Source organism: Heloderma suspectum, chromosome 1, assembly GCF_057233095.1.
Source record: "Heloderma suspectum isolate Gila_16-S chromosome 1, 16-S_ref, whole genome shotgun sequence".
NCBI lineage: Eukaryota > Metazoa > Chordata > Lepidosauria > Squamata > Helodermatidae > Heloderma > Heloderma suspectum.
Window position 1 is genome coordinate 147,678,350 of NC_139458.1, and position 20,979 is coordinate 147,699,328.

At 45.6% G+C, this 20,979-nt stretch overlaps 1 protein-coding gene across 1 annotated transcript in view; it reads right to left on the bottom strand.

The window, feature by feature from the left end:
• Window positions 1-2,403: 2,403 nt before the first annotated feature.
• GYPC (glycophorin C (Gerbich blood group)) overlaps window positions 2,404-20,979 on the bottom strand; it is a 64,669-nt gene continuing 46,093 nt past the window's right edge. Inside the window, exons 2-3 of the mRNA XM_084806761.1 lie at window positions 13,308-13,358; window positions 2,404-6,352 (exon numbers count right to left, since the gene is read on the bottom strand). Coding sequence (XP_084662887.1) covers window positions 6,156-6,352; window positions 13,308-13,358 — 248 coding nt within the window. The 3' untranslated portion in view covers window positions 2,404-6,155. The remainder of the gene's footprint in view (window positions 6,353-13,307; window positions 13,359-20,979) is intronic.

Consider the following 20,979-nt stretch of genomic DNA (forward strand, 5'->3'; position numbering starts at 1 on the left):
GCGGAATTCTCCACCATCCCTATCCTTTACCTATCCGACCCTTTGGGTTACCATTAACTGTATACCTCTCCATGAACCCTTTTCAACAACCTACTACAGCTCACTGGCCTATAATACTGCATACCAGCTCAAACAGACTTCACACACTCTAGGCCCCTTTGCCTGCCAACTGGTCTGTCTTGTGTCCCAGTAAGATCAGTCTTTTCTATTCCCTTTGGCTGGTCCCAAGCAGCAAACATATATGTGCTATGATGAAACTAGGAAAGATGCAAATGTCCTAAGGGCTGTCCTAGATAGCTCTCAATAATTGTCTAATGGAAAAGTTGGCCCTAACTCCTGCTTGTGAACCAGTAAAACCTAAGACTAAATGTACACATTACATGGAGGCCTGTGCTTCCCCCCCACCCCACCCTGCATCTCTTTTTAAGCAAACCTGACAAGGCAGGCTGCATCACAGCAAAACAACAGCAGGTGTTTTCCCCCAGATCAAATGATCCCCCTGATCGTTTTTCCCCCAGATCAAAATTGCCACCTTTAACTTTTTTTTTTTCCCCACCCGCAGGGAGAAATATACAGGGAGCTATGGAGACACTGTATCTTTGCTCTGACAGATGAAAAAGCTGGAAAGGGATCAGTGGAGAAACAGTTAAGCAGCCTCTCCTACCCATAGGCTTAGTCTACACATGCTGCAGGATGAGATGGCAGCAGGGCTGGCTCTTTCATGAGCAACAGCGAGCCACATGGCTCAGTCAGCAGTTCAAAAGAGGTGGCGGATTATGCACTGCCCCCACCCCCTCTGTTGCCTGGACGCTTGCTTCCAACACAGCCATATTTCCTTGGTTGGCATTGGCAGCATCTGCTGTCACCACCTGCCAAAGTGTTGTGAAGTGCTGTGGCTGCTTGCTTGTATTGCCCCAGCCATGGGCTTCGGCCTCTTAATTTAGAGGTGCCAAGATAGTGATAAATCAGACCCAGGTTTACTTACAAGGAGAACTTTACTGAGTAACTTACAGCACACAGGCGTACCCAATGGTTGGATCAGACAGCTTCTCTGAACCCAGAGCCATGGGGTACAATGGGTTTTATACCATACATGTTAGCAATGAGGCAGCATGACAGCAGCAAGCACCCCCTAGTGTTCATTCCCAGCATAGACTAACAGCACTTGGTTCTCAGCACAGCCACCTGTAGCTTTAAGGTAAACAAACCTCACTTCCCAGGCACATCTTGATTTACTCAGTAATATGGTATGTGCTCGGCCACGCTATCGGCCCTTTGACTCATCTTCACATGCTCAGAGGCTTACTAGCAAGGGGATTGCACTAATAATGAACTTAAGCAAGCATTATGAATCTCTAGGCCCCTCTAACACTACAGGTGACTTGGTTATGCTCCTGGGGCCAATACATTGCTGCAGCAAGAAAGCAGCCAGTGGAGTTCTCCAGAGCGCCCTCCCCACATTTCATTTCTTCAGAGCAACGCAATGTGGGAGAGGCACTCTGTCATTTTGCTTGAATGCTGGCAAATGTTTAAATTAAAGTTTAAAGTAACTTTAAACAGTATTCTCTGCCAGTCTCTGTGCATTGCTTACAATGCATTGCTCTGTGGAAGGACCTCTCAGAGTAAGGCATGGGATGGATGGACAGTCAGCAAAATTAAAAACCACCACCACCACTAGAAGTTGGAGGAAGAGTTGGCAGCAGAGGGTCCTCTGCCTCAGGCAGCACAACCTTTGGTGCTGGTGCTGGTTGGTAAGATCCTGAAGTGACAGAATAGGCTACACCACTTCAGCCTCCATGTAGGAGAGACCATTTTGACTGCTCCCCAACAGAAACAGTTGTCTGCAAGTAAAAAGCTAACACATCAAGGTGAAAGGTTCTAGCACAGTCTCATCCCTTTTGCATTTTTTTTCTATTTGCAGGGTGGTGTTTATTTGGGGCAGTCTACATAAATGTGGGTACTACCTGTGATATGAAGTGGTAGAGGCCATTTTACTGCCTCAGAACTCTACCACCTCATTCTGCTGCATTTGTAGGCCAGGCCTGAGACTCATAGCCTCTCCAAGTTCCTTTAGATCAGCCTTCCCCAACTTGGTGCCCTCCAGATCTTGGGCTTCAACTTCCAGTACAGCCAGCCAGCAAGGCTAATGGTCAGGAATTCTGGGATCTGTAGACCAAAACATCTGGAGGGTGCCAGGTTAAAACAAATGAACAGAAAGCATCACAGACGTCCATTCCTTGGTTTAACAAAGAACAGCAAGTTTCTGATGCGCTGAATACATTAAGAAGTCTGGCGGTATTTTTTTTAAAAAATGAATTGGTTTTCCGATGTGCATTTTCAGTTCATGAAGAAATCTGATGTCAGAGTCCCTGACATCAGCTTTAATTTATTGAAAATGAACACTAAAAAACAATACCCCTGTTAAACAAAAATCCAGCCAGATTGCTTTATGTATACAAATTACTCCACATTGGTACCTGGATATTCAATTATAATTCTCCCCAAGGTTGGAAACATCTGGACTGGATATGCCCTTAGCATTGGCTTGCATAACTTCATCCTGTTCTAAGTTCAGCAGCTGCAGAACAAGAGAAGAAGTCAACCCCCAGGAGACTTCTCATCTTCTTAAAAATCAATTAGGTGTTTTCTGTTGAGGTACTCGGCCACCGAACTCAGTGTGTTGTGAAGGGAGGAAATGAAGACAAACTGACTTTCGAGATATACAGCACAGTGACTCGAATGGCTTAAAGCGAAAGGCTTTACTGCAGCATTCACTCAAGGCAGTCATTTTTCATATTCTCTTTACAAATCAGGGCCTTCTGTAAAGATAAATACAGCCACTTGCTAACAAGCACAGCAACATAAATGGATATGGAATCTTCTGAGCCATGTTTAGGGTGGCCATGTGTCCTAATTTACAGAGGACGGTTCTCTCTTTGAAGGCATCCTCTGTTTGAAGGGCTGTCTGGTCCAAGTCCAATTTAAAGATAAGGATCCATAAGAAGGGAGAACAGCAAGGGCCTTGAAGTTGATCATCAGTGATAGTGCCTGGACAGCAGAGTGAGCAGGTAAACAAGTCAGCTTATTCACAGCCTTCCCCACTATGGTGAGACTGTATTGCATTGCATTTCTAAATGTACATCTATACATATTTATTAGCCTATGCAAGTGTTACACAAATTGTATCCTCTTTTGTTCTTTCTTTAGTAATGCAGTTCCGCTTTTTTTCCACAGTGTGTAAGTACACCCCAGCCATATTGTGTTGGTGTGTGTGTGTGTGTGTGTGTGTGATGACAGAGTATCCACTTTTACAGAAGATGAGTCAAGGTTTGCTGGATGCATACAAACTCAAAGAGAAAAAGCAAACATTCCTGTGCTAATATACTCAGGAATTAACGTGTCTGATTTTTGCTTTAAAATAGCACCCATGGGTGTGTGTGATCAGGACTTATGGTAAGTGGGCAGTGAGGTTAAACTTTTCCCTTCATGATGCAGTTCTATCCTGACAAAAATTGCCCTCAATCTGTTATTACTCTCTCTCTCTCTCTCTCTCTCTCACACACACACACACACACACACACACACACACACCACCCTCCCCACCTCAGGAGGGAAGCTGCCATTGGCACCACTATTTTTGGAAATAAAGAAGAACAATAGAAATTAAGTTATGATATGTGTTTTTAATAACCAAAAATGCTAATGAGTGATAGGGAAAAAAGAGAGGTGTTGCACTTGGACTGTGTCTTTGGCTAGAGGAATACTGTCAACAAAATAGATATTCTGTAAATAAATGGCTAAACTGGAGTCAACAGTTAATTTCTGTTGTAGAGACATAATACAAACCTGGATGCAGATTTCCCTGTTGAGTAAAGTAAACACAGGCCCAACAAAGTCCATTTTTTTGCAGCTTGAAAAAAAATCCAACTTCTTATTCCATTAGCCATAATGTTTGCAGATTGAAAGTGGCAATATTGGAGTGTGGGAATATACACAAAATAAAGTCTGGATTAAAAGGATGTATGGCTTTTTCACACAAATACATCCTATGGAGTACTCAAACCTACCATGGCCAAATGTATGGTTAGTTTCCAAAATGGTGCTTGATAACACAATACAGGAAGAATTAAGGCACAGGGTGGTTTGTTTTCTGCAGGGTGAGTGGCATCTGCAGGTTTTCTCTTTCCACAGCTTCAGCAAGACTGTAATTTACTTTGGGTTGGATCCATGGTTAGCCTTCCATGAATGGAAAGGCTCCTTCCATCTGCAGAAAGCTTCTGATCCAGTGGAGCATTTTCACTGATAGAACTGGGGGGGGGGGGAGGTAATCTTTGCTGATTCTCTTCTCCCTCTGCAGTCCCTATTCCTCCAAAACAAATTCTGCTCCAGAGGTTGGGAACCCTCTGGAACAGTGGGGAAGGTGATGCTGGAGACTGCAAAGGGAGGGGAAAATCGGGAAAGATTGCTTCACCCCCTTTCCAGTGGTGGGAGCATTCTGAACTCTGCTCAGGCAATGGTCCTGATAACCCAGATCCAAGCCTTTGTTTCTACATGCACCTTCATCTCACTTCACCTTTCAAAAATATTCCAGGTTTGCTACAATGCTATCATTTGACTCTCACTGAATGCAAATGAATCCAGAGCATTCAAATGTGGGCAATTTCATTTGGGGCATAGAGAATTAGCAGACAAAAGTGGCTTCCAGTGGGTGTGGGGATGGGGCTCACTGTGAATGGTGCTGAACAAACTACTGCTCAAATTATGGGCGGAAAGGTATGGGGGCTCTTAATGAAATGCACAACCCCCAACCCTGGACTCCCTCCATTGTTAGACTAATCATGATCCCCTGTACTCTTCTAAAAGCATTAGCTAAGGGGGCCACCATTAAAGGCAAGAACATTCCCCCTCTGGCTCCCCTATAATTTGAGCACTGGAATAAACTACTATTACAATCAAACTATTATAGTACTACTATAGTAGTACTATAAGGTACTATTTCAGCAAAAATGGTGAGAGGTAGCTGTCAAACGCATAGCAGGGGATCACAGATGGCAGGTGGGCGGTGTTTGACTTGTTACATTTGGAGTTGTTCAGACCTGAGGCCTGGGTAGACGGAGTGCTATCTCAGCCTAAGAGCCAGTCTACAAAAATACATAGACTGTAGATTAGTTCTGTGTAGACTGGCTCTAAGGCCGCACCTGCACTGTGCCTATAACAACCTATCCCCTTTTCAGTTGGTGTGGGAAGAAAGGACTCCTCTGTCAGCATGAAAGATGGGCCTTGTGTCTGTTTGTACAGTTCCCTCTTCTGCTGGTCACCGTGGGCTGTGACAGAAATATAAGCTGCCATTGTGGGTCTGAAATCACCCTGAGAATTAAGCAAGTGGAGCCAGATCCAGCTAGGCAGTTATAAAGTCTGAGAAGAGGTGTACGTTCAAGGACAGTTGACATGGAATTAAAACAACAACAACCAATCAATACAGGCCCGAGGCAAACCAATTTAGTCTCCTCGCATAGGAGGAGTCTTACAACACCACAAGAAATACCCACAAATAAAATATTTCATTTTAAAACTTGTCCTCGGTCTTTTCCTATAGTGTTTTCCTGTGAGATTCTAGTTCCTTTTGCTTTTTAACTTCAGAACACCCTTCAAAAACAAACATATATATTCACACTGACAAGCTTGTGCATGTTAAGGAAAACAAGATATCTGAACTACAATGAAGTAGTTTTTGTGCCAGGATCTTCTCTTTTATGCATCTCAACACTTGTTTTGTTGCCACTTAAAATTCACTTTTTGGTATCACATCAGTGCAGGACAGATTGGCGTGTCTATTAGGAAGCTTTCCATGGGTATTTTTGCCAAATGTCAAGGTTTGACATTTGATGTTATTATCTGCTATCAGTTAATCGCTCATCCTGAGTTTTTTTTGGTTTCTCCTGATCTGATATTGAACTGAGCTGTGCTGCTAATCAAATAAACAGCCACGATCTGGCGTTCAGTTCTTCTTGAGGGCAAACAGCAATATTTCAATTAGTCCCCTTGTTCTCTTCTGTGCAATCTCCATATCCTGGTGGTTTTTGATGTAATGTCTGATTGATTCCCTTGGGAAGGAGAGAATGACTAAGTGTGTCTCAGTGGGGCTGCCTTTGCTCTCAGATGAAATATTCTTTCCGGCTCTCATCCATGGCGTCTTGAAGGGTAGGGTCATTTTTCAAAGCAGCATCTGCGCTTTCGGCAAATTCAGTTCCCTTTGCTTCATTGGTGTGGTAGGTGCCCTTGTGCCGGTACATGTATCTCAGCATCACCACCAACAGGCAAATCAAGACAAAAGCCACTGCGGCAATGACACCTATGGGGAAGAAGGAACATTTGCATTTGCATTTCTCTTTTAATTAACCATTTCAAATAGCCTATGTTTTGTTTTTTGTTTTGCATAGATGGGTACTTTCTCTTGGATCCTTCAAAGAGAAAGCATGCATAGATAACAGCACATCAGAAAGGGGCTTTGACATTGTGATGATGAAGCCTGGATTGAGAGAAATGGGAGATACAAAACAAAAACAAGAAAACAACAGGGAAATATTCAGATCCCCTGTCTTTAAATTCGGGTTAACTCGGAGGTAAAGAAGTTAGGAATAGGTGCTTGAGGGATTCACATCTTGTCAATGCTGAGCACTTCCAAAGTAGGAAATGGGACTCTACGCCCCTCTGAATGAATCTTGGCTCTGGCTACAGATCTGTGTACAGATTACGTGATCTCATGCTACTTAATTCCTGTTCCACCCCTGCCACAGGCTTGTCCATTGCTCCTAATTGAATGAGTAGGAGCTTGTGAAGTGGAACAGATAGAAGAAAGAGGCTGTGATGGGGGATAACAGGCCATGATTGGAAGCATGGGATGGTTTTGGTGGCACTGTACATTCCATTCCTCACCCCTCTTGCCAAGGGACAGTCACCACTAAGGGCATGGACACTCCCTCCCTCTCAGATGCTGCTCAGGTCTTTTGCTACTATCTGTCCAAACAATCTGACTACAAATCCAGCACTTTCATTTGACTCACTGCTTGTTGTGTGGTTCTGGATCTGAGCTTGGACAGCTAGACTTTTGAGCCGGGCTTAGTATTAAACTATAAGTACAGGAATACTTGGCTTCTAAATCTATCTCTTTTCCTGGGATTTTGAAGCAAGCTCCCAGTTGTTATGGAAAACCACTTTAATCTAAAGCATTAACAAACTTCAGAGCTTTGAGCTGCCTGACTCCAGGAACCAAAGTTCCTGCTATGAAAAAGAAAATTGCCCCTGTAAAGATTTTGCATCTACCATAATAATGTGACCCCAATAGGGGGATTCATCCATTTTTAAGGACCACAATGGACTCCCAAAACACAATAGGCTTTAATGCTCTTTAGATGTTGTACAGTATTAATAAGCCTCAGGGACTTGGCACAATTCAATTTTCCTCCTAGTAACTTGTAGGAAGCTGAAATTAAAGTTATGTGAGATGGAACCAAAGGGAAACACAGCAGTGCTTCACTAATTTACACTAATGACAGGGAATCCACCTGTTGAATTGCTAATATTAGCAAGTCTGGCATGGAAGTGAGCAAACACAATATAATTTTTTAACGGCCCAAGTAATGCATCTTAACATTGAAGATGTTTCTTTTGGGAGGAATAGTAATTTACGTGAACAACTTGAATTAGCATGACAGCGTGCCAATGGGACCGCAGCTAAATTGTTGTAGAAAGTTTCTGTCATGATAGCTCTTATCAGTGGAGAATTTCAGTAACCCAGAGAGCCAGTGTGTGGTGTAGTGGCTAGAGTTTTGGACTGGAAGTCGGAAGATCCAGGTTCTAGTCTCCACTCAGCCATAGAAGCTCACTGGGTGACTTTGGGCCAGTCACACACACACCCAGCCCAACCTACCTCACAGGGTTGTTGTTGTGAGGATAAAATGGAGAGGGGGAGGATTATGTATGCCACCTTGGGTTCCTTAAGGAGGGGGAAAGGAGGGATATAAACGTAATAAATAAATAAATAAATAAATAAATAAATAAGACCAGTTGAAAATCTAAGCCAGGTTTTCTCAATGCCCCTTCCGTTCACTGTGGGGCTTGTGGGGTGAGAAAGACTGATGGAGGAAAAGAGGTCTCATGTTGTAAGGCTTTCGGCTAATGTCCTCTGGAGTCCCATGAGACCAGAGTAGGGATGTCAGAGAATTTCGCCATGAATCTCGGGGAGGCCGAATGCCAGCGCATTCGGCCCCCTGAAATTGGTGGTGAAACGGTCTGCCCCCCCACCCCCCCCGGGATGGGACTTACCTTGTGTGAATGTCCCTGGTGGTGGTGGCTCCAGCGGCGGTTTGGCGGCAGTTCAGCAGCGGCGGCTGCGGCAGTCGGTCTTCTGACCGGCTGCCGCCGCTGCCATTTCCAGTAAAAAAAAACAAAACAAAACACCCCCAAAACATGATAGGCTACGTAAACATTTACGTAGCCTATCATGGCTAGATTTTAAAAAAATACCGTGATAGGCTACGTAAATGTTTACATAGCCTATCACGGCTGAGTGAAAAAAACAAACAAACCACGTGCATGTAAATGGCCATCAAATACAGGACACCTCCAAAATAAAGGACTGACCTCTGTAAAGTAGGACACCTGGCCACCTAGGTAGAGTTCATGCTTTGCATGGGGAAGCTCTGAGGTTTAACCTCTAGCATCAGCATGTGGGGCGGGGAAAGACTCTGTCTGAAAGACTGAAACCTTGGAGAGCTGCTGACAGACAGCGAAGGCAATACTGAGCTGGATGGTACAGTTTCCTATGTCCCCGAGTGTGCTTTAGTTGTCTTTGGCTTTTGGGATAACTGTATTTGTCCTTTCATCACAACGTTTGGCAGAAGGACCAGTGAGGACTTGGGAAAGCACCAGCACTAGCTGATGTTTGGGAAGATGCCAGAAAGGGCTGTCTTGGCAAGAGATGCTGATGAGGCTTGCCGAGCTCAGGCCCAAATACGACCTTTGGGGAAAGCTGACCTCCAAGAAAATGCACCTTTATAAGATCTTTATAAAATGCAACCTTTATAAAATTCTTCTCAGGCTCCAATTAAAATCCAAGGTTGAGAAGGATTCCTGGTTTCCATCTGGGGATGCTCAAATTGCATTTGGTCTGCATTTTTTTTTTTTTTTTTGTAGTGAACCAACTTAATTTGCACTTCCAGGACTAAGATGCGTATTGAATTACACACTTCTCTGGATTTTGCAGTGCAGTCCTCAGTTCAAAGAAGTGTAACAAATGGTGCATTTTAGGGGGAAATGAATACAAAAATGTATGTTGTAAGGGCAAATGCAATGCATAGAAAATGCATATTGTAAGGGGAAATTCAATTCATGCAATTTAAATGCGAACGTTCTTGTACTCACAGAAAACAGGACAGAATGGACATGGAACACATGCAAAACTGACACGGACTGGAAATATTCCTACATCCATCCCTACTTTGATCCTACCCTTCCCCAACCCCTCCCCCTTCCCTGTAAAGCTTTACCAAGCAGGGAGAGGGAAAGAGGTTTGGTTCCTCCTCTCGGGCATCCTGCATATATCACCCATGGGACATGCTACATGTTGCACGAGGGATGGGGCAGGGGGACCTCCCTCTTTACCTCCCTCTGATGCTGCTGCTACTATCCCCCATCACTGATCCCCATCACTGGCCAGAAAGGCTTTATGGGGAAGAGGGAAGGGCTTTTGGGGGATTAGGTGTTTTGAAGATGAGGTGAGGGCTGGCAGGAAAGGTTGCAGGCCCATTTTCTGAGCATCAGATTTGTTCACAAAATAACCTGAGTTATTTCTGATTTTCTTGTAAATAACCCAACACGTGAGAGAGTTTGTCCATCTCTAGGTTGAGGTCAGGGATGACAGGTTACTCATGAGGATGAGCTGCCAATAGTCGTGAAAGGCTGATAGGGTCAGAGGAGGTTGCAGGCACCACCAGTGGGGAAGCTTCCACTGCACAGCTATCTCTCCCAAAGGGAAATGGGTCATTTATCAGCTGCAGCTCCTAGCTGACTTGAATTGTGTCAGCGGAACATCTTGGCTGGTAGTTTAGGTCAATTTCCCCAGATGTTGCAACAGGAAGTGCCATACTCACCACCTTCATACTAGTTTGAATAGCTAGTGTGTTGTGCTGTGTTCCCTTAGATCTTCAAAACATGAGGCTAAAATCCCGCATCCTTAACAGGGCTTCTGCTTCTGAATTCTTTGCGGGGTTAAGATAGGCTCCTTTACACAGGTGGACATGTGCTTTGAATTGAATTAGGGAATTCCTTTCTTGGCAAGTTGTATAAGTTTAATTTTACAGCCACTAGATGGTGCTGTGGTTATAGCGGAACTGCGCAATTACACACAACTGATATATCAGATTAATGTTCCTTATTGGGTTATCTCTGATCTTTTAAAAAGCAGGATACAGGTCAGGAGGTGCAGGAGATGCCCTGGAGGTTAACAATGTCATGTGAAGGACCCACAAACTTCCGTGAGTGACTAATCACGAGCATGCAATAAAAGCCTCATGTAGAAATGCTCTTAATAAAGTTATGCCCTATTTAACCCCAGCTATTGTTGTCTGCCTCTTTATTGCCTTTTACCTCCACATTCTTTGTTGTTGTTGTCATTGTTAATAATCTGATAACAGTATTTCCATCTTCCATATCTATATAGGATTTGTCTCTATGATCCTTTCGGAGGGTGGTGGGATTATCAAAGAGCTATGATTTTCTGGATATAGTGAATAGCCATAGCCTTTAGCACTTTGATCATGGTCTCTGGACATAGTCCAGACCTTCATTCTCCCTGTAACACAGCATTTCTCAAACATGTTGTGGTGGTGCCCACAACAGTTTCTCAAATTTCCAAATGTGGCCCTGGGTCCAAAAAGATTGGAGACCTTTGCCTCATGCAGTTCTAATTGAGTGAGAGATAGAGGGCTTCTCCACACAGAGGCTTTTTATCCCATGATTTTACTGGGGCTTCTGTTTCCAGATTCTTTGCGGGATTAAGATCGGCCCTTTACATGTGCTTCTCTTCCCCCTTCTCTTCCCCTTTATCTGTGAGTCCTATATGTTTCATTATACAGCCACTAAATGGCTCTGTTGTTATAGTGTCTCTTCCTCTTTATACCGACAAATTCAAACTGATTCAAACCAGTTCTTGTTGTTAGCTCATTATTTCCATTTCAAATTAAGCTGTGGAAATGGTTGGAAACCATGGGAAAGGCACTGGAGGTTGATGATGCCATGTAAAGGACTTGCAACTTCCATGAGTAACCAATCCCAATTGCAGGATAAAAAGCCCCATGTGAAGATGCCCAGAATTAGGGATGTCAGAGAATTCCGCCGCAGATCTCGGAATTCGTGGAATTTCACCCGAAATCTGTGGTGGAACAAAGCCCCCCTGCCCCCCCACCCCGCAAAAGGCATGCGAAATGGGACACCTACCTGTTGCCGTTTGCGTTGCTTTGCAAATGGTGGCCGTGTCTGCGGCCGCCATTCGCTTCTTCATTATAGCTGTGATAGGCTTAGGGATGGCCGTGAATTTCTCCACAAATCTCAGGGAGGCTGAATGCCAATGCATTCGGCCCCCCGAAATTGTTGGTGAAATTCTCCGCCCCCCACCCCCCCCTGGGATGGGACTTACCTCCTGCGAATGTCCCTCTCGGTGGTGGGTCCCGGCGGCGTTTCGGTGGCGTTTTGTCGGGGGTGGGGGCGGGGGCCGGTCTTCCGACCAGCTGCCGCCATTGCCATTACAAAATAAAGTAAAAAAAAACAAAACACCCATGATAGGCTACGTAATGATTAACGTAGCCTATCATGGCTAGATTTCCAAAGTCAGCCATGATAGGCTACGTTAATCGTTATGTAGCCTATCACGGGTGACGTTGAAAAAAAAAAAAGTGTGTATGCAAATGGCGGCGCCCATGGGCGCCGCCATTTGCGTTCCTTATTTGGGCCCGGGTAGTCTACGTAAAGATTTACATAGACTATGGCGAAAATAAGGGCAACGCTATTTGTGTTGCCCTTATTTTCGCCGTAGTCTACGTAAATCTTTACGAAGACTACCCGGGCCCAAATAAGGAATGCAAATGGCGGCACCCATGGGCGCCGCCATTTGCTTACGTGATTTATTTTTTTTCAAAGTCACCCGTGATAGGCTACGTAACGATTAACGTAGCCTATCACAGCTGACTTTGGAAATCTAGCCGTGATAGGCTACATTAATCGTTACGTAGCCTATCACGGGTGGTTTTTTTTTTCCCCATTCACTTTTTATTTTGCGGCCGGGGAGACGGGGCGCTTCTCCCTGGCCTGAATTTCGGCCGGGCGAGGCGGGGTGCCTCCCCCCCTGGCCTGAACTTCAGGGGGAGAACCAAAGCGCCTCCCCCCCACCGCAAAGCAAGCTGCGGGACCAGGTAAGTGACTTTCATACATCCCTAGATAGGCTACGTAAATACTTACGTAGCCTATAATGGCTAATGCAGAGTCACCATTTGTGTCCCTGCAGAAGCTGTGATAGGCTGCGTAAGTATTTACGTAGCCTATCATGGCAAAAAAAGGGAACACAAATGGTGGCGGCTACGGCGGCCGCCATTTGCGTTCCCTTTTTTTTTTGGCCGTGATAGCCTACGTAAATATTTACATAGGCTATTACGGCAAAAGAAAGAGGCGCAAATGGCGTAGTGGCCACCATTTGTGCCCATCTCTTTTGCCGTAATAGGCTATGTAACTATTTACGTAGCCTATCATGGCCAAAAAAAAAAGGGAACACAAATGGTGGCCGCCATAGCTGCTGCCATTTGCGTTCGCTTTTTTTTTTTGGCCGTGATAGGCTTTTCGTAGCCTATCATGGCAAAATACAGGGACAGAAATGGCGGCGGCCATGGCAGCCACCATTTGCGTCCCTGCAGGCTGCCGGGCAGCTGGATGTCCGGCTGAAGGTGGCCCCGGTCAGCGGCTCCACGGAATCACTGCGGAGTGGAGCTGGCCAGAGAGAATTTCAGGGGGAGGGACAGAGCACCTCCCCCCCACTGCAAATGTCACCCTTCAAAAAGGTAAGTGACTTTCGTACATCCCTACCCAGAATGACTGAGTGAAGCAATTGACAGAACTGTATTGCATCCTACCATTGATTTTTGTCTACAGAAAGATCGCCAGGTGCAAAATGCTTGTTTTGCTGGTCAAACAGACCTGTTCTATTTCTTCAAAAAGTTTTATGAACTACAGTCTTTGTTCTATGAATATGGTATTCTTACCTCCAATTACTGCAATATCAGCTCCTGTTGGAGAGCTTCCAATATTTGCGGCTAGAAGTAGAATATACAAAATCTAATTAGATAGGAGATCTCAGGTGATAAATAACCACAGCTACTGCACTGAGTGGAGCAATGATGTTTCTTTAACCCTTCCCTTCTTGTCCTTCCCTTAAAGCTAAGAAATGTGAAGGATCTGAACTGCAAAGGGCAGCCATAACAATACCTAATTAAAACATAGACATCTGACAACATTATGTTATATGCAACAACAAATAAATCTCTTCCATACTGAAGTGGTAGCTGCACAATGCCATTTTTAAAAAATGAAATATTATGAACATTTTCTAGAATCATAGAATTATTGAACTGTAGGGTTGGAAGGGGCCTATAAGACCACTGAGGCCAACCCCCTGCTCAGTGCAGGAATGCCAACCAACATCTCTATGTGAACATTCACAGGAACATAATTCATAGGAACTTAGGCAGCTGCCTCATACCAAGTCAGACCCTTGGTCCATCTAGCACAGTATTATCGGCATTGACAGGCAGCAGTTCTCCAGGGGTTCAGGCAGGAGATTTTCCACCACTACCTGGTGATGCTGGGAACTGAACCTGGGACCTTCTGCATGCACAGCAGGCACACTACCACTGCGTTATGGCCCTCCCAGCCAACCCCGCTCCCTTTCTTTCACAAGCAGGAAATCTATTAAAGAAACTTGTACTTTTGCATGTGAATGGCAGAAGAAGCATAAGTGACATCCTGAACTGGTGAAACACCTTGCTCTGGCAGCAGTATAATTAGAGGAGGGAAGACTGAGGGGAGATATAATAGCGCTCTTCAAGTACTTGAAAGGTTGTCACAGAGAGGAAGGCCAGAATCTCTTCTCGATCATCCCAGAGTGCAGGACATGGAATCATGGGCTCAAGTGACAGGAAGCCAGATTCCGGCTGAACATCTGGAAAAACTTCCTGACTGTTAGAGCAACACAACAATGGAACCAATTACCTAGGGAGGTGGTGGGCTCTCCCACACTGAAGACATTCAAGATGAGGCTGGACAGCCATCTCTCAGGGATGCTCTGACTTGGATTCCTTTATTGAGCAGGGGTTAGACTCAATGGTCTTGTAGCCCCCATCCAGCCCTACAAATCTATGATTCTAGAAAATGTTCATAATAATTCATTTCTTTCTATGATTCTATGATACCTATAGCAGACATCTTGGGTGGTGGTGGTGGGGATAAGGAAATTTCTGGGGTTGCTACCATCAGGATTGCACAGGTATTGAGCCTAGTCATGCTAGCGAGAGAGAAAAGTAGAGGCAATTCAGTAGCAAGGGTCCTCTAGTCTTTGTTTTTCTTTTTTGAAGTTTGTGCTCCATTCCCTTTTTATTTGCACAGCAAGATTTACCATGTACGAGCCCTTCCATGTACACTAAATGAAAGAAGGCATTAATCTGTGAGAACAGAGAGCACATTCAAATGGTGAAGTCCTTCATGAGTGGGTAGAGGGAATACTCCAGTTCGCTGCACCCCTCACACACTGAGGTGCTTGCTGGCCCCTGGCTGTGCCTTTGGAATTCATGTGAAAGAGAAGCACGTGCATATATTTGTACCCATCTGGGGATGATTGGCCAGGGTTCCCAATTGGGGGAAGGAAGTGTAGGCACATAGAGCCTCTTCTTCTCTAACGGCAAAAATGAAGCTTCAGGGAGGGACATGACCAGCATGTCAGCATTTAGGGTTATGGACAGCAGGCATAGTTCTGCATCTCCCCACTCCCCCGTTGGTTTGAACACCCTAGAGATGTAGCCCAATGCATGTTTAATGGGACCTATTCCCAAGTAAGTGCACACAGGAAGGCAGTTGTGGTTACTTACCTGAGAAATATATACCAGAAAATGGATCATTGATTGTCTTCTAATGGCTTGCTCTCATATTTTCTCCCCATCCTATTATTTCATTCATATATCAGCCGAAATGTACTGCATCGACATGTGGAAATGGGCACCCTGAAATGGGGTGCTGGCTTTTGAGGATGCAGAAAGGCTGCCAAAGTGTTTCAGTGGGGAAAACAGTTTCAAACTGTCCCCCTCCCACCCTCTTTTGCTGCCAGCTCTTCCTTAAGGTGGTAGTTCTCTCCTCTTGCAGTTGCAGCTGACTCTCAAGTAAAGAGATCTGGGATCAGGCTGCTGCTGCCTGCTGTCAGGGTTGCCTCTGAGCACAGGGGGTGGCACAGTAGCTCAGATTCTGAAGAAGAGTTGCAAGATGTGGGGGAGGAAGGTTCCCAGGCTTGTCCAGAGATGGAGACACAGATTCCTCAGGTTTCAAAGGCCCAGCTGGACAGAAAGGGCCTCTCTTCAGGCTCTCCAAGCCCCACCTCTCCCTGTTCACTGTCTCTTACAGGGGTGTGTGAAGAGAGGCCCTCTCTGTCCAGCTGGGCCTTTGAAGCATGAGGAGTCTGTTTCTCCATCTCTGGACAAGCCTGGGAAACTTCCTCCCCCACGTCTTGCAATTCTTCTTCAGAATCTGAGCTACGGTGCCACTCCCTGTGCTCAGAGGCAACCCTGACAGCTGCATGCTTGCAGTTCCTGGGTGCCAGCTGCCATGGTTATTCTCTGGAGCCCTACTGCTATGCTGACGTCAGGGTAGAGATGTTGCAGAGGAGCATAATGGCTGCAAAGAGCTCTTTTGGTGCCAGCAGAGATAGCTGGATACCACAAGGGCCATTTTGCTTCTGCTGCTGCAGCAGCAACAGCTGCCTTGAGTGGGTTTTCTGTTTGCTGTTGCTTCAAGGGGCTCTTTCTCCAGTACAGTGTGTTAATCAAATATGTGTTACAAAGCAACCCACTTTCAGATTTTATGGTCCTTTAAGAAAAACATAGTAAAACAGATGACATTTAAGGAGAGAGTTTCTGAGGATCCATGCTGACTGGGGTAAAGGGGGAGTCGCTTTCTTTCTGCCAGCATGGAAGCCAAACGAGCTGCTGGACATGGTAAGAGCAACCTGTTTGTCCCCCAGCAGCCAGCTGCATTTCTATGCTGGCTGATGAGGAAGAGAATCCCTGTGGGATGTGGATGAATGGGAGAATGGTGTGTGCGTCTTGGTGTGTGCACATACTAGTGTGTGTTTGTGCAAATGGATGGATGGATGGTGTGCGTGTGTGTGTGTGAATGTGAAAGGGTGGATGAGGGGTGTGGATGAATGGATGTTGTTTATCTACTTGTGTATGGGGGTGGGGGTGGATGGAGGGGGGGGTGGTCTGGATGAATGGATGCAGAAGGAATTTTTGCACCCCTGCAAACCCCAGGGTTAATCCAGCTCTGCAGTTCCCTCCCTCTTGTCTCTATGTGGTGTACCTTTGGCTTCATTTGCATGAAACTGGGAGGACTGAACAGAAATTGAATTATTTTAATTTATGACATTAAACTGTATTACAGAGAAATTGAATTCCGGTACATCGGCAACTAGTTATGCTTGACATTATGTAAATCTTTGGTAGTCATTAGGGATATACAGATGTTGTCAAATCCGTTCCGTCTCTATTTTGCGGATTGTCAGGTGTCTTTCATTCCATCATCTGCTCATTGACAGAATTGGATTTTTTTTTTAGGGCTGTATGAGAATTTAGTTCCACTCGTGCTAATGCACATTAGTGCTAATTCACACTTGCAATAGAGCACATTAGCACAAGTGCAAAATTTGTGCGAATCTCTCCTGAAGTAAAAACTGGTCCAGAAATCTGCATGATTTGGAAAAAATCTGGTCCACTGCAGAATCTACAGGTCAGATTTATAGAAATCCAAACTCATTTGAATCTGTTGATTTCTACAACTTCCCTAGTGGTCATGAAGACAGGTGGCTGAGGGAAGTCAGAGTTTTGAACTGGGCGTTCAAAATCATTTAGGGAGACTACACAGGTAGAAAAGGTTCCCCGCTGCAGACGTTATAGAATCATAGGAACATAGAATAGTAGGGTTGGAAGGGGCCTATAAGACCATCGAGTCCAACCCCTGCTCAATGCAGGAATCCAAGTCAGAGCATCCCTGACAGATGGCTGTCCAGCCTCGTCTTGAATGCCTCCAGTGTGGGAGAGCCCACCACCTCCCTAGGTAACTGGTTCCATTGTCATATTGCTCTAACAGTCTGGAAGTTTTTCCAGATGTTCAGCTGGAATCTGGCTTCCTGTCACTTGAGCCCATTCTTCCGTGTCCTGCACTCTGGGATGATTGAGAAGAGATCCCGGCCTTCTCCTCTGTGACAACCTTTCAAGTAAAGGTTGCGACAATGGACTGGATGAGGTCTAATAAACTGAAACTCAATCCAGACAAGACTGACATGCTGTTGGTGGGTGGTTCTGCTGACCGGATGGAGGGTGTTCAATCTGTTCTGGATGGGGTTGCACACCCCCTGAAGGAGCAGGTCTGTAGCTTGGAGCTCCTCCTGGAACCATCTTTGTCGCTTGAGGCTCAGGTGGCCTCAGTGGCACAGAGAACCTTCTACCAACTTCGGTTGGTGGCTCAGCTACGCCCTTATCTGGACAGGAATAACCTGCCTTCAGTTGTCTATGCTCTGGTAACCTCCAAGTTAGATTACAGCAATGCATTCTATGTGGGGCTGCCTTTGAAGACACTTCGGAAGCTGCAGCTCATGCAAAATGCAGTGGCCAGATTGCTCACAGGGACCAGAAGGTCTGAACCTATAAGACCAACTCTGGCCTGCTTGCACTGGCTGCCTATATGCTTCCGAGCTCAATGCAAAGTGCTGGTTTAACCTATAAACCCCTACATGGCTTGGGACTGCAATACCTGATGGAACGCCTCTCCCGAAATGAACCTACCCATATGCTAAGTTCAGCATCTGAGGTCCTTCTCCGAGTGCCTCCTCCGAGGGAAGCTCGGAAGGCAGCAACGAGGGAGAGGGCCTTCTCAGTGGTGGCCCCCATCTGTGGAACAAGATCCCTGATGAGGTCCTCCTGGCACCAATGGGGGTTGTGCAAACTCATGTGAGTCTGCCCCGCAACCCGCTCACCGCAAGCCGGCTGGTGGTTCGCAGGGGCCCAGTGAGCACTGGTGCTGCCACGACCAACTGCATCCCTCTCTGCCGAGCACCAGCAGAGAGGGGCGCAGCTGCTCTTGGTGGGGGCGACAGCAGGAGAGGGCCTCTCCCGCTGCCACCACTGCCCAGAGCGACTGCGCCTCTCTCTGCTGAGCACCGGCAGAGAGGGGCACAGTTGCTCTCTGCAGCAGGATGGGAAGCTTTCCCATCCTGCTGTTGCCGCTCAGGCAAGGCGTGGGGCTGCCACGCCGAGTCGGGTAAGGGCAGGAAGTCATGGAGTGGAGTCTGGGGGGCTGAACTGGTGGAAACCCACTGAGCTTGAGCCCCCAAATGGATGCTCGTGACATCCCTAGTGCCAACATTATTATCTTTTCGGTGCCAGGTTAAGGCCTATCTCTTTTCCCAGGCATTTGGCAGCACATGATGAGTTTTAATCGGTCCTGGATGAGTCTTTAGTTATGACTGATAGTTCAATGTTGTTTTTAGTTTTTCATGTATATTCTTTGTGCTTTTATGGACTATTTTGTAAATGGCCTTTAAATTTTTTATATAATATTTTAATGTTTTAACTTCTGTAAACCACCCTGAGAGTTTCGGCTATGGGGCGGTATAGAAATGCAATAAATACATACTTGAAGAGTGCTGTCATATCTCCCCTCAGTCTTCTCTTCTCAAGGCTAAACATGCATGGAGGGCTTTGGGAGAATAAGCAACAAAGATGAGGTGGAGGGTGGGATTGACAATTTGAATTGTGTGGAGGTGAACTTCTGAACAGGGCCTAGACGTTAGAGAGAAGCGTTCTAGTCATACCCTTTCTGTGAGAGTTTCCCAATTGCCACGTGCAGGGGTTTTTGTTGTTTAAATGGAGAAGTGTTCAAACATGTGGGACTCCCCCTCCAGTCTGAAGTGGAACAGCTGGCCCCAAACACAGATGCGCCACCTCACTAAGAGCAGCCCTACCTCAGAGTGAAAGAATGGTTTTCCTACCATCAGTTGCAACTACAGAGTTTTACTACAATGAGCTGCTGCAGCAGCTAAGACATATATCTAAGTCATTCGTTGCAAGCAAGTACAATGTTTGTGAAGCAGCACTTTTTCTTTCTTTCTTTTTTTTACAGCAGGAATGAATTTGGCTCTCGGAACCCCAGTTACATTCTCTACTGGACAATAATAATGCCAGAGTAGATAACTCTGCAATTTAAAAGCATATGAAAAACCCAACTATGGCCTTTTAAGAATCGGTGATAAGGAATTGGTTTGAGAGAGTTATGAGAAGCTGAAAAAGTAGGTATGAAATTGCAGCCTTAATTATAGCCTTCACTAAAAAAAAAAAATCCCACCAGACTAATAAAAAGCAAAGCCGTTTTACAAGGGAAAAAAAAGAGAGAAATTTTTAGACAATCCCCTTTTCTTTCCTATCATCTGATAGAATACTTAATACATCAATAAATTGAGATACTCTTACTTCCCTCATTTCTTTCCCCTTCTCTTCTTCTAATAAGCTGTAATGGCTACAGTCTAGAATCCATTTACCCTAAGGAAGTTGTATAAAGGTGCAATGGTGTGTATGTTTAGACAGAAAAAGATGTTCTATAGCTCCCAGCATTTCCCAGCCAGCCATACTGGCTGGGGAATGCTGGGGTGTTATAGGACTTTTGTCTGTCTAAACATGCACATGATTGCACCCTAAATATAACTGGGGTCTGTGCCAGAGTACATAGGCTGGGGTTTGTAGCCAAAGCCAGAGATAGCCAGCCCAACTCTGATTAAACCTTCTTGAACCTGATACAGTAAGTGTTCCATTTCATACTGCTGCTTAGGAATGCGTGAAATGTTTTTTCAGTTTTCCCATGCCAGAGTCATGGCTTTTTGTGGAAAATTAATCTCCTCTCTTGGATATTGGTTTCTCCCATTCATTCTGCCACAGTTTCAGTATTGATAAATACTTGCTTTGGTTAAAGAACCTTGATGCTTTTTATGCATAGTTTCTCCTTTGCTGAGACCTTTCTGTCTTAGCACTCTGGCATTTCCAAAGGTCCTACTGGTAGGCGGACATGAGGGAGGAGTGACATTTGCTGCTCTTCCTCCATTGTTGTTTAGCCACTGGGAGGTGAATCATTTAGACCACCTCCAAGGCTGGTATAGATGTTTCCCTGTGTTGTGGGTGTGGTTGGGGGCTAGGAGGGCTTTAGACTCTTCAGATCCAGTCACCCCCACTGTGCCCACACCACTCCCTTTCCAATTCTCCAACATTGAAGAGGTGTGGGCTGTGGATACTTCCATGGGGGAAGGGAAGAGGGATCTGAGATTGGATCTCTTCCTCCAAGATCAGAGACCTTTCTCTGACCTCAGAGGGGAATTTCTGTTCTATCCTATGGCCCCTGGGATGCTGTCTCAGGGTCCATAGGATTGTCCTGCCAGGAGGTATAAACAGGAGGGCTGTGCAGAGAGCCCCCGACCCACTCTAGAGGCTGATTCGGAGCTTCTGAATTGGCCCTGACCTGCCTTGGGCCGATCTCGGCCAATCCGCTTCAGCCTCCAGATCCAAAGCACGATCCAGACAGCCCAAGTGCCCTGCTACCCTCCAGCCACACGAGCCCTCGCTCCTCTTTAGT